Source organism: Rhinolophus sinicus, linkage group LG11, assembly GCF_036562045.2.
Source record: "Rhinolophus sinicus isolate RSC01 linkage group LG11, ASM3656204v1, whole genome shotgun sequence".
NCBI lineage: Eukaryota > Metazoa > Chordata > Mammalia > Chiroptera > Rhinolophidae > Rhinolophus > Rhinolophus sinicus.
In genome coordinates, this window is record NC_133760.1 from 52,840,715 (window position 1) to 52,853,207 (window position 12,493).

Below are 12,493 nucleotides of genomic sequence, written 5' to 3' on the forward strand. Positions count from 1 at the left end.
ACATAACAAGGGACTTGGGGGTTAGGGGCGATTTTCCCATCTTCCCACTGTGCTTCCAAACTCTCTATTCCTGTGTCTTATGAAATCATGCCACAGACTCATGGCCTTGGGTTTGACCACCAACTAACTCTCCCACTCGGTGGCTGTTACCTACCAAAGAGCCAAATGCTTCTTTACGAAGGCAAATTTTCGGAGAATAAAACATACTGCATGATTTAGAGAAACACCATAAATACCAGTTTAAAAAGGTAACAGTATCCTAGGAAGAATGAAATAAAAGTAAATCTCTTAATTAAGCAGATTACCTTTCAAGCCAGCAACTCAGCAAATGTCAGGGGTGCTGGGAATCGCCAGGCGCGCCCCCGCCCCCAGTCCTCCCTCCCCCAGCCACTAACACTGTCTCCCCGGGTCATCCGTACCACGGGCAATGATGGAGAAGGGCATCATCCTAGGAAATTTCCTCCCACGAACTCGGTGCTAATCATGGAATCCTCCACCGATGTGAAACAAATCTCAGTGTCCCTTAAAAGATGTACGAGCACACAGGAGAAAGCCAGAAGACCAGCAGGCCACACAGGAAATCTTTATAAAGAGTCTAATCGCTTTTATTACAACGGTGCAAGGGAGTATTTCATCCAACACTCACCGACAGCAAACCAGCATCTTCTACAAAAGCAGTTCCAGAAAGTTCAGACAAGAACATGAAAAGGTATGTGATCTGCAGTAATTCTCATACAGTACTGTTTAGTGTTTCAACTTCATGTCACTCCAATAAAGTGCAGTCATTTTCTGGCAAACGTGGCAAAAAAGTTTGCTCTGGTTTACATCCTCTGCGCCTACACACGCGTCACAACATGCCTCACAATGACACACATCTATCACAGCGGCACTCGTGACACCCATATCTGCTCATGCTCAGGATTAGCTCGCTGTACCAAATGCCATAAAATACAAAATGATAGGAAATATAAACATCAATTTGTATTTCAAGTTTATAACACGTTATTTACAAAAATAGGCTGGGAGGAAAGGGTTTACAGCCCCATATTCTTTCCTGGAGGTAGGGAGAGGGGGAATATTTTGCGCCATGTTCTAGGGTTTTTTCCTAATAATTCTGAAAGTCACAGGGAAATTCCTTCAGAATTACATCTGTCAACTAGAAGCTTGGGTGGAGAGGTGGAGGGGGCGGGAGGGCAGGTGACGGGGTGGGCACACCGATGGCTTGTACTGAGCTGACTGGCGGTGCCTCATGCACTCGGCGACGCAAGCACGCTGTTCGACACCCGCTCCCGACGCCACTGCTCTGGGAGCTGAGGGCTTCTCCGCGCTCTGAAGGGCACCTGCTCGGCAGCTGACACGACGGGACGGCGCCTCGAGGCCGACGCTAGGACATGACTCCAAAGACGGGGTTGTGGCGGCAGATGCTGGGGCCGTACTCCTCGTAGTCCTTCTTGGTGTGACAGACCTGGAAGAACTCGGGCTGGAGGAGGCAACGGTTAGAGGAGTGTGTCCGCCTTCCAGGAAGGGAAGGCAGCTCAACAAGCGACGGCCGCCCCAAGCCCCAGCTCTGCCTGCACACCCGCTGGGACGGCTGGAACCTCCCCCAGGGCCTGACTGCGACAGGGGAGTTCATTTCGTTTTCTTAAACTTTCCTCAGCCTCTATTTTTGTGCTTGCCCGAAATTATCAATTCGTTATCTATTCACACATCTGAAGAGGAAAAGCAATCATTACTTGGAAAAGTCCCTGGAAATGATGATTAATTCAAGGCATTTTAGGTTATTTTGGGGTTTCACTAATCTGTACAATCTTAACCCCTAATCACAGGATACATGCAAATTCGCTGGGCCATTTAAATGATCCTACGTTTTATATGTCACAGAATGAAATGTGCGATCGTGTAGAGCAGGGGTGTCCAAACTTTTCAACGGTTTTCACCAAGGGCCATATGTGGTAAAATATACAAACAGCTGGGCCACTCACTTGAGGTGAAGTACGTATTGCCTCACATGGTTTATTTAAGTAAACCAAATATATTTTTGGAATTTGCTGCGGGCCAATTAACAAAGGATTGTGGGCCGCAGTTGGCCCGCGGGCCGCAGTGTGGACACCCCTGGTGTAGAGCCACGCACCATTAGAACACACACTACTGCAGCTTCATAAGTCAATATTTAACCCAACTCAATGGAGATGGCAGAAATGAAACCACAGGACAAGCGAGGAAGGACTCACGGTGGAGGCGAGCATGGAGCCCCCGAACCACACGGCGTAGCGCTGCATATGGTGTGTGATCACCTGCACCTCCACGGGCTTGGGCTGCAAAGCAAAGGGGCGCGTGCTCACTCAGCGGCGGACGCCCTCTCAGCACCTTCCAGGGAAGGAGGCAGCGGCTGCGCTCTGGCCACCGCCATGAGGGCCTCCTCCCGCCGTGATGGCACAAGGCCCTTCCTTCCCTGATATGCAGGTCCCTGTGTGGTGGCACCAGCCTCACCGGCCTCTTACAAGAAGGTCCTCAGCTGATCCGCTGCCAAAACCCTGCCTGCAGCCCCCGGCCCCCCACCCGCCCTGGGGTGCAGAGAACAAAGCACACAAGTCAGGGGGGGCCTGTCTTTCACAACACTAAAGGCATTTAAAACCCCAAGCAACTAGCCCAACTGATTTCTTTTACTAAACAGATGAGATGGTTTAGGAATTACTGTAGAAGTAATTCCAAATAACACTGAGGATCCCAAAAATACTCCCAGAAATCCCATTTTCCAACACTGATTCCAGCAGGGAAGGACATACGCTTGCTCCCCATTCACCCGACACCAAGGCCCGATCTGCTCAGAAGCCCGAGTACAACGGGCAGGGAATGAAGAATCACTATCCGGGAGGAGCTCAGCGGAAGTCCCTGCGAGTATCACTTATTTCAGTTTAATGAGAACATTCCCAAAGGACATTCAAGATCTTCAGTGTAAACAGACCCCATCTTCTTGGGATACGGGTCATTACCCTACAAGCCTGATCTCTTACAAAACAAAAGACAATTGCCGGCAAACGTGGGTCAGTGAGAGCAGAAAATTGCTGTTGTTGTATCAGTAGGTAAATCCGTCTTAACTACACACTTGGAATGAGTTCAGGCAACAAACCTCTAAATGTAATTTCACAGTGTGGCTAAGAAAGTGATGCAAACTTGTCTGATTTCACGTTACCCAGACAATAAAGTCCTTCAGCTGTGTGTTAGGGAGACAGCCACGTCAGCTCAGGTACAGAAACTCTACTTCATTCGCATGCCCCCATCCCCGCCCCCTACCTTTATTCTGCCACCACTGAGCTCTTCACTGAGTTTTAGTCTGGCATCCACCACCCTTTTTAAATCTCTCTGTAGTCGACGTCCAAAATCCCTGAACATTGTGGAGCCTCCTGAAAGAACGACATTCTAAAAGACACAAGCAGAAGGGTTTCCTTTGATGAATTATCCACCCACAATGTTCTAGTAACCCACCCACACAGAATTCCCACATGCCCAATCACTTGTGTGAATAACACATTCCAACCTATATGAAAAGATAATCATTGAAGCAAAGTTAATGCTATCAAAAGCGCACATTGTACTTTTTTCCTGTATCACAAATTCTTCCTCTCAGTACTTTCCTCAGTTATAACCAAGTGAACACATAAAGCAAATCCGCTTCTACACGCTCCCTCTGTACAATGAGGAAGCTTTACAAGGACCAGGAGGCCAGAGCAAACTGTATAAATCGACAAACTGACCTGTTGTAATAAAAATCTCAGGCCAAATTAACACTGGATATTTAGTTATTTTGCCTTAACAATCACTGGGGAAAAGATAAGTTTCCAGTTAATACCGGAACCTTTCAGAAACGTGATGTTGGGGAGAAAGGGAGCATATCGAAACTACCAGAAGTGCTGTCAAACGAGACATGCTTGCTGCCCACGCCCTTCCATCACCCTAAGATTCTGCTAAGTGGCCACAACAGAATCCCATGTGTGGAAGGGGGAAGCAGGGGAGATTTTCATTAAATCTCTTATCCGATTTTGATGAAACATAAAAGTTGTGTTCTTTCAGGCTACGTGTTACTTGGGACAGTGAAAGTGAAATTACGTGTGTGCTGACTCCGACTGTATTTACTATCTGGCCCTTCAACCCCCGATTCACACTATGGTAGCCATGCCTCCCAGGGTTGGGGGCTCTTCCAAGGCGCTTCCTGCGCCCCCTTCCCAACCTGCTCTCCTTCCCATCCCCACCTCGGGCGCTCCCTTCTACTCACACCGCTCCCTGCTCTTTTCAGACCACGCAGGGCCTGCCCCGGCCTCAGGGCTCTGTGCCTCCTGGGCTTCTGCCCAGGTGCTGCCTGGACCTTGCCGCCCCCAGACGCACCTGGCTGGCTCCCTCGGCCCCTCGAGTCTTTGCTCACACGTTACCCACGGCCTAGAGGAGACCATCCCCCCACACCCCAAGCTCCTGCACCCCGTCTCCGTTTCCTGCTCTACTTTCCTCCTTGGCACCTCACTATGTATCCTGCTCGTTTATTATTTTGTCTGTTGCCGCCACAGAAATGTAATCTCCACGATGAAGGGACTTTTTTCCCTGTTTGGGTCACAGGTGATCCCACAGTGCCCAGAACAATCACAGCACACAGCAGGCTCCCCATAAATACTGCCCAATGAATAAATAAATTGATGGACCTGGAAGCACCTGGAAGCGCCCGTAAGCGCACTCGGAATTTTGACAGGAAACCCCAAAGTGCTCAAAGACCTGGTGACTCGGGAGCATTTCAGCCAGAAAGCATCTGCTCCCCTGGGTCAGCAAGTTCTCCGATGAAAAGCAGCCAACAAAAAGGCAGCACTAATCACACACGGCCGTGTGTGTCTGTCCTGGGAGAGAAAGAAATCCTGACCTCGGCTAGAAAAATATCAAAACCTAAATACAGGAAAAGAGTTGGACACTGAAACAGACATAGGATGGAGCATTAAATTCCATTAAAAAGAATGTTTTTGAAGAACGCTAATTACTTAAGAAAATGTTCACAACATAACGCTAAGTTGATATATAGGATATAAAGCTTAACTATAGCCTGATATGTCTACCTACCTATTTATATTTCAAAAAAAAAGAGAGAAAGATAGTCAAAGTAATAAATGATAAGCAATGATTACAGAGGAGTGACTTCTGTTTTCTTTATTAAAGATTTTGGTACTTCTCAAATTTTCTAAATGCACTTGAAGTTGGAAATAATCATCTTTGCTCATCTGTGGAGTCTAAATTTTCTTTACCTAATTTGTGTTTTTACAATGCAGTCCCCTGACCTGCTAAATGGCTACCAATCCTTATGTGTGGCTGGCATGACTGCAGCACATTTGTGGAGCTCACTGTGCCGCCTGGATTTCTTAACAGCCCTCAACTATTATCACAGGACCTTCCTCTGCCACACAAATGTTTATCTCATGACGTCAGATGAAGTCTCAGTTGTACATTACAATGGAAAGGTCCCGTTCTTTACGCTGCCCAAAGATCGCAGCACATACCACTATAAACACTACACACAACCTGTCAGTCACCTGAAATTTAAGTCAGAAAGATACAAAATAAAGTCTATATTAATGGTAAGTTCATTTAATAGCGAACTTGGTGCTAAAAATAACGACCATTCCGGCTCCTGTAATGTAGGTACGGTTTGTGCTACAGGCTCTCTTCTTATTCCCATCGGTCTGACAGACACACAGCGCCACCTGCCGCCACCCGGTGTCACTGTCACGGACCGCGCGGTTCACGCAGGCGCGGAGCAAAACGCCCACCGAGAGGCGTGGAGCACGGCCAGGCCCCAGGAAGGAGCTCCAGGGAACTAGCCTGTCCTGCGTCCTGCACGGCTGTGTCTCTAGGGACTCGGGCCTTTTTACTCCTGAACTGAACCAAAGGCGACAACCCCAGCAACGCTCACCAAGCCTATTTCTGAGGTGGGGGCTGTAGGGGTGACCAACAGTCCTAGAAAACATGCGAGTGAATCTCAGCGCTGCTCTAACCCGCGGCCTGATCACAGGGGATGTGACAACTGGCACAGTCGTCTCACTAGAATTGTCTGCACGTCTTCTCTGCCCCGCATGACTGTGTGCCTAACCCCGCCCCCCCCAGGTTATTCACCTCCCAGAGCTTCAGGGTCCACATCTCCACCCTCATCTTGTGTGACTTCTCAGTGTCACCTGATAGGGCTGGTGACAGCAGTCTTCCCCTGGCTTCTATGTTGGTTCATGTTGCGTGTCAGTGCGGCCAGGCCACAGCACCCAGTGATTTGCTCCAACACGGCTCCAGGTGCTGCTGAGGGGGCCTGTAGGTGGGCTTCACATTAGAGGGGTTCGCAGCACAGGCCTCCAGAGCCCAGCGGGCCTCACCAGGCAGCCGAAGGCCTTCAGAGCAACGACGAGGGTCCCAGCACAGAAGGAATCTGCCCCACGTCTGTAGTGCCAACTCCTGCCGGCCGGCACCATGAACTCTGGACTTGCCAGACTGAAAGCAGGCCGAGTCCTTAAAACAAATCTGAGCCGGACATAGAGGGACAGGTGGAGGTCGAGACACGGTCGTTTCTCTGGAGAACCCCAGCCGATACACAGTCTCTTTGGTCTCCCCTCCGTGCGTCCCTTACAAGTCTCCCCAGTGTTCTTGTCCTCGCACCTGCACACTCCCCTGGTGACAGCCACTTGCAGACCTTTTCATCCTTGCAGCATATGGATGAGCCTCAAAATCTAACCCACATCTTCCTCCTAAACCTCCAGCTGTGCAGCCAAGTCAGTTCCTCCAGACTCCACGATGGGGCCCCTTCTCCTGCATTCCCACTTGGCAAAGCACAGCCGCTCCCTCCCAGATGTGCGAGCCTCTCCCATTCCCACTCACCGCCCTCCGTCCCCCACGTGCCCTGGCCCCTCCCCGTGTGGGCACGGTCCTGTGTCGCCGCAGCACCCAGCAGCCCTCACCCCGTCCTGCCTGCCCTCCACTCCCTCTCCTGCAGCTCGAGCACTTTCCTCAAACCTGACTCGTGTTGTGTCACCTCTCTGCGTGAACCCTCAGTCCCTTAGGAGAAAGCCCAAGTCCACGAGACCCTTCCAGGGGACAGGCCACACCTCTCCCTGAACCCCGCTGAGGACACCACAGCCAAAACGCTGATTTTGAGAAGGGCTGAGAAAAACCAATGCTTTCTTAATATATGTGTATTTCTCTCTCAAATAAAGATATTTGAACTCATTCAACCCTTAGAATGAAAAATAAGATACACAAAATTTAATTTGCAACATGCTTCTCTGATTTAAAGAGCACGCACACACACACACACACACACACACACACACTTTAAGCTATTTTGTTACAGGAAAGTCATTCCTTGAACTATATCGAAATGTATTTACCTAATAAATAAGCATTGTGAACAACTCCCAACCTGCTGCTAAAACAGGTTGAAACTGTTTTCCCACCAGCCCCACCCCTCCCAGACTTGTCTCCCTCTCCTGCTACTACCGTGTGGGACTCCACCCAACAGATTTCTGAAATCTCTGCTCTACCCGCACCCCTCTGCTCATCCAGTTCCCTCCACCTGTCTTGTGCCCCCTCCACCCCCCAAATGCAGGCCAAGCCCTCAGATTCAGCTCAAATGCCAGCTTCTCAAAGCCTTTCTTGATCCCCTCTAATTAAATGCAGCCTGCCCCTTCTCTCAATTACCGTAATTTGCATGATTCACTTTCATGACATTCAGCTTGTAGTGGTTCCCCTTAGAATTATTTCGGTATTATTTTTAGCTTTTTTATAAGCTCCTGAACCTAAGAACCATCTCTCACACATACTTAATCCTCTAATTTAACAACAGTGTCTTGTGTGTGGTAGGCACTCAGATATCTGAGAAACAGAATTCAGGATGAAGCATCCAGATGGATTGCCAAGTAACTCGAAACTGGCTTCACTCTTGAGTAAGAGCATAAAAGTACCAAACACTAATACTAAACCAGTCACTACCGTGTTTCTCAATCTAACTGCATGTTAGAATCATCTGGGAAGCTTTTAAATCCAGATGCCCAGGCCCAGCCCAAGTATATCAGCATTTCTGAGGGCGGGACCTAACACATGTATATTGTAACCTCCAGGTGACGCCCAGGGGCAGCCAGGGCTTGCACATGCTCCTTGAAGTGACTGGCCCTTTGGGGACATCACAGGCCTGCCCAGACGTGCCTGTCACATACGATTCCCCTCCAGGCCCCAACCTCCATCCTACTTAGAAGCTGAACAAGAAAGATGGCCTGTAAATACCTTTCTTATCTATAGGCCAGAATGAAATAAAAATTAGGTTATGACTACTTCCATGTAAAGAAAGTGTTTTGCTTTTTTAAACATTCTACATTTTCAAAACCACCCTTTATTCTCCTTCTCCCGTCTCCATCAATAGGAAAGTCTGCACATAGATGTCAGTGACCTATCTGAAGAATGACGGCCGCTGGTTGTGGGGTGAGATGAGGCACCTTACCCAAGAGGCTTATTTATACCTTATACAGCGGGCGACGTACATCGATGGGGCAGTTCTGTATTACTTCATCAACAACATCTGAGATGGATTCCATAAAATCTGGGTTGGCAAACTAAATTTACATAAATATAAAAGAAACATTACACATTTCTCTCAATAGGACAAAACAAAAATTATTTTTAAAAAGTGACTTTAACAAATACAAAATTGACTATATCTTTAAAAACTTCACATGGGAATGAACGATATGTCAAATGAATCCCACGTGACTAAGTGTGATGAAACCATATGTCCCCTCAAGAGATGAAATATGTGGGTTTAGTGAAGGAAAAATATCAAACAGTAACAAAGGCAGACCAGCCCTGTGTTACGAATACACAGTGAATCGTGCTAATAAGAGACTGTAAAAAGCAAGTATATGATGTATGTGATACGGAATGAGAAACACTATGAATATATAATGAGTATATCACTTGTGAGTTACTAATATGATGAAAAAATTAGCCAGGATATAAAAAAAGTCAGTGAAAGATCACTGAGTGGTGGCTTTGAAACGAAACAATCAACACTGGAACATTCATGTCACCGAGTGAACAGCCTTAGATTCAATTCCTTAAGTAAGCGAAAGTATAAATAATTCAGTCACGTGGCACTTGAAATACGTTTTTAAAATCAAGGAAAGCGTGCGTGTGTAACAAGTCAGGGAGGAAGAAGGTAGCATCCAGCTGGGCACGGTCAGTTTCATGTCTATTTCAGATCGATCCTATCAGAGGCAGGAGGGAATGAGTGTGAGATGAGGTTAGAGTAACACACACACTTTATGCCATTTCCCTGAACAAAATCGTCATGTGCACATGTGAAAACAGGCAGCAGTTTCTAACCTACCTACTGAATAGAAACTGAATTAGGCAGGAAAATATACCAAACCATGAATACAGTGCATTTTATTTAAACCTTAAAATGTTGCCTCTTAACTACTGTTTCTACAAAAGTAGTAATGAGTATCTGTGACTACCCATTAAAACGATAACGTGATTCTTCAAGACAAACCTGCTAACTAGTGACCAGTTTAGTCCTCAGACAAAAGCTTTAACTAACTGGCAGCAGGGGGCACAGCAGGACCAAGTGTCCTGGGTAACAAGTGGGGAGCAGGAAGGACAGTCAGTCGCGAAAGGTGGAAAGGCTGTATCGTATGTCAGCCCACACTGGGTCCCTGAGATGAACAGGGTTTCATACCAGTGTGACAGTCATTTCAATTCCACTGTCTTCTGTTGTTCTTATAACTTCTTCCTACCCACTCCTGGAATAATCAGTTGCTAACTATTTCCAGATAATCACGTCTTTGGAGAGGCAACCGGACACAATCAGTTGAGCAGAGAAATCGCACAGGGGGCTGTGTCTGTCTGCAGAGTGAGGCCGCGTGTGGCGTCACTGAGAGGTGACCTTAACGCACAGAAGGTGGCAGTATCGCTCCATGCACGCCAGACTTCAACACACTCCAAAAGCAAACATCTCACCTCCGGGTGAAAGAAAATTTCGGGCCCTAGGAACCTCTCGTAGCCGACATCTATGACGAACTTCTTCCGGTTGATGGCGTTGATCCCCGTGTACTGCTTGATCCACTTCCGGGGGTCCACGTCGTACTTGGCAAACTCCTTGACTATGTCGGGGCAAATGTAACAGTACTTCTCCTGCATGCACAGAGAGACGGCCCCAGGCATTAACACCTACCCAGACCCTCGTCCCCCGACAAATCCCAGTAACCCCAGGCACTGAACACACCTCCGGAATGAGACGGACCCACACCCCTAACTGCAGTGCAGACATGCCATCGAGCCTCGTATTCTATCGTCTTTCATAGCAGACATGACTTCGCTTTGATTTGGGGTCTGTAAGTCGGCTTTCTTTGCAACTCGGCTATTAATCTCAGTCTTACTATGTCAAATTTGTTGCCATATTATCTGAAATACTGTTTCAAGGTGTCTACCGAGTACCTTGTCTCCATCTCCTCTTTCCTTACTCCTTTTAGGCCCACATGGCACCTGCCCGGGTTCCCTGCCGTCTCCCTCTGGACTGTAGACAACACCCCGAGGCCTACCACCAGCGGTCAGCTGGGCTTTCACCTGCTCTGCAGTCATCGGCTCCACAGCAAGTGTTTACTGGGTGCCGAGGCACGTGGGATGCACAAATGGACAAAACACACACAGATCCATCGCTGCCTACTGGGCCACCCGCTCTGCGAGGGTCCGGAATAAGTAAGGAGATGGCATGGCACGCTGTAGGTGGTAGGTGCCATGGGGAAGGAAAAGAGAAGGTACATGTAGGCAGGGCTGGGGCTGCCGTCCATTGCTGCTGCACAAGCACCGGCTGGGCCTTTTCACCTTGGCACCTGAGATGTGCAGCGTGTTGGCTCTGCATCTGGTGATGCTTCACTGGGATCTCTGAGCCCAGTACCTGTCCTGAGACTCAACCTCAGCAAAGCAGCAGGGGGCACTTGAGTACCAGCCTCTGAAAATAAGCTTCCTGTGGGCAAGAGGGATGGAGCAGGGCGCCTTACACACACGGGGCAAGACTGCCCGAGCAGCTGCAGATCGCCATGGAGACACTGAAGCCACGCTCACTCAGAGTGGGGTCCTGGTCTCCCCTCCACCTAGGGGCCTTGGGACATTGGCCTTGAGTGGCTGACGTGTCTCCATGGGCATCTGCAGCTGCTTGGGCAGTCCTGCTCCGTGTGTCAGGATCCCCCTCAAGGAGAGAAGGCAGCACACAGCTGGTGCGCACTGCACGTGTGGGAAGGACCTCTGGAAGTGTTCTCAGGATGTGAAGTTTAAAGTTTCCTGGAATCCCTGACCCGTATTCTAATACCATGCTTGATAAACTCTAGCAGAATTATAAGACTGGCGGGCAAGACTCGTCACACAGCCCTGTGTTCCCTGATAACAGACACAGTGAGACAGTCACTACACCCTCAAATCTATCAGGCTGGAGACAAAAACTGAGGTATTGTTAGAGGCCTGCTCAACTCCTTAGGGCATCTCAGCCGGCGTAACTGATGGCACGAAGGCCTCGGTAAGTAAGGTGGGGTGGAGTGTGGCGGTGCTGGTCTCCAGTTCTGGACTCGCTGAGAGGACAGTGCGTGCCATGACCCACACAGCCTGAGGACAGCTCAGGGCCAAGGACACAGCGTGGGAGCACACAGCCCAGGGGCAGCTCCACACCACTCTCTCCAGGAAATAAGTGAGGCGAGAACTAACAGCAGGACAAACCCCCCCAAAAGGCCCCTGCAGAGTACAGAGGACAGTCCCTGACTCCCCACCTGCACAGCTGAGTGACACACCATCACGACCTGAATGGGCCGGCTCCATGCCAGGGCACACGTGGTCCCAGAGAGCCAGTGAGGAAAGTCAGTGCCACCTTGAGGACCAGAAAGTGACCTCATGAGTCAGCGCAGTCAGGGATCTTTACTGCAAAGGGGACACTCACACTCACCAGCCCCACCCCTGAGCATCGGGAACAAGAGGTTCAATTCTGATTCACGTTTGTAACAGATTTGGGGGTGGTGAGGGAGCTTGGATCAAATATTCAAATTTCTTTCATTGAAGAAAGGCAAGGGAAGCAGGAGCAAAAGTCTTGGGAAACATTTAGTGTAAAAAGGGAGTCGGGATACTTGGGTAAACTTCCCCCACAGGGAACGGCCAGCTCTTCCGGTCTGCCCAGGGCTGCACGTTCAGGCTGAGTGTCCCCATCCCTGGGAAGTCCCGTCCCAGGGACATCAGAGCAGCTGACCTCCGGCTCACAGGAGCCCTGACCTGTCCCAGTGCTCCGTGTCCTTAAAAATGCCTGTTTACACCAAGAGTGCCATGCAAAATGTGGGGGTCACCTCTGATGCTGCCGTCCCTTCAACCAGCCTCAGTTTTGGGCAGTTTGATGGGAGGAAAGCAGTGGGGGCGGGGGGGGGGGTGGTGCCAGGGTCGCCTCTGCTTGCAT

At 49.3% G+C, this 12,493-nt stretch overlaps 1 protein-coding gene across 8 annotated transcripts in view; it reads right to left on the bottom strand.

Annotated features, from left to right (window-relative positions):
• Positions 1-581: 581 nt before the first annotated feature.
• ACTR3B (actin related protein 3B) overlaps positions 582-12,493 on the bottom strand; it is a 46,148-nt gene continuing 34,236 nt past the window's right edge. For 4 of the 8 annotated variants that reach the window (XM_074315105.1, XM_074315106.1, XM_074315104.1 and 1 more), the window contains 5 exons: positions 10,024-10,197; positions 8,526-8,618; positions 3,295-3,420; positions 2,232-2,315; positions 582-1,480 (listed from right to left, as the gene is read on the bottom strand). In XM_074315105.1, coding sequence (XP_074171206.1) covers positions 1,385-1,480; positions 2,232-2,315; positions 3,295-3,420; positions 8,526-8,618; positions 10,024-10,197 — 573 coding nt within the window. In that variant the 3' untranslated portion in view covers positions 582-1,384. Of the gene's footprint in view, positions 1,481-2,231; positions 2,316-3,294; positions 3,421-8,525; positions 8,619-10,023; positions 10,198-11,822; positions 11,921-12,493 lie in introns of all 8 variants that reach the window. The other 4 variants (XM_074315107.1, XM_074315099.1, XM_074315102.1 and 1 more) reach the window with 3 other exon arrangements.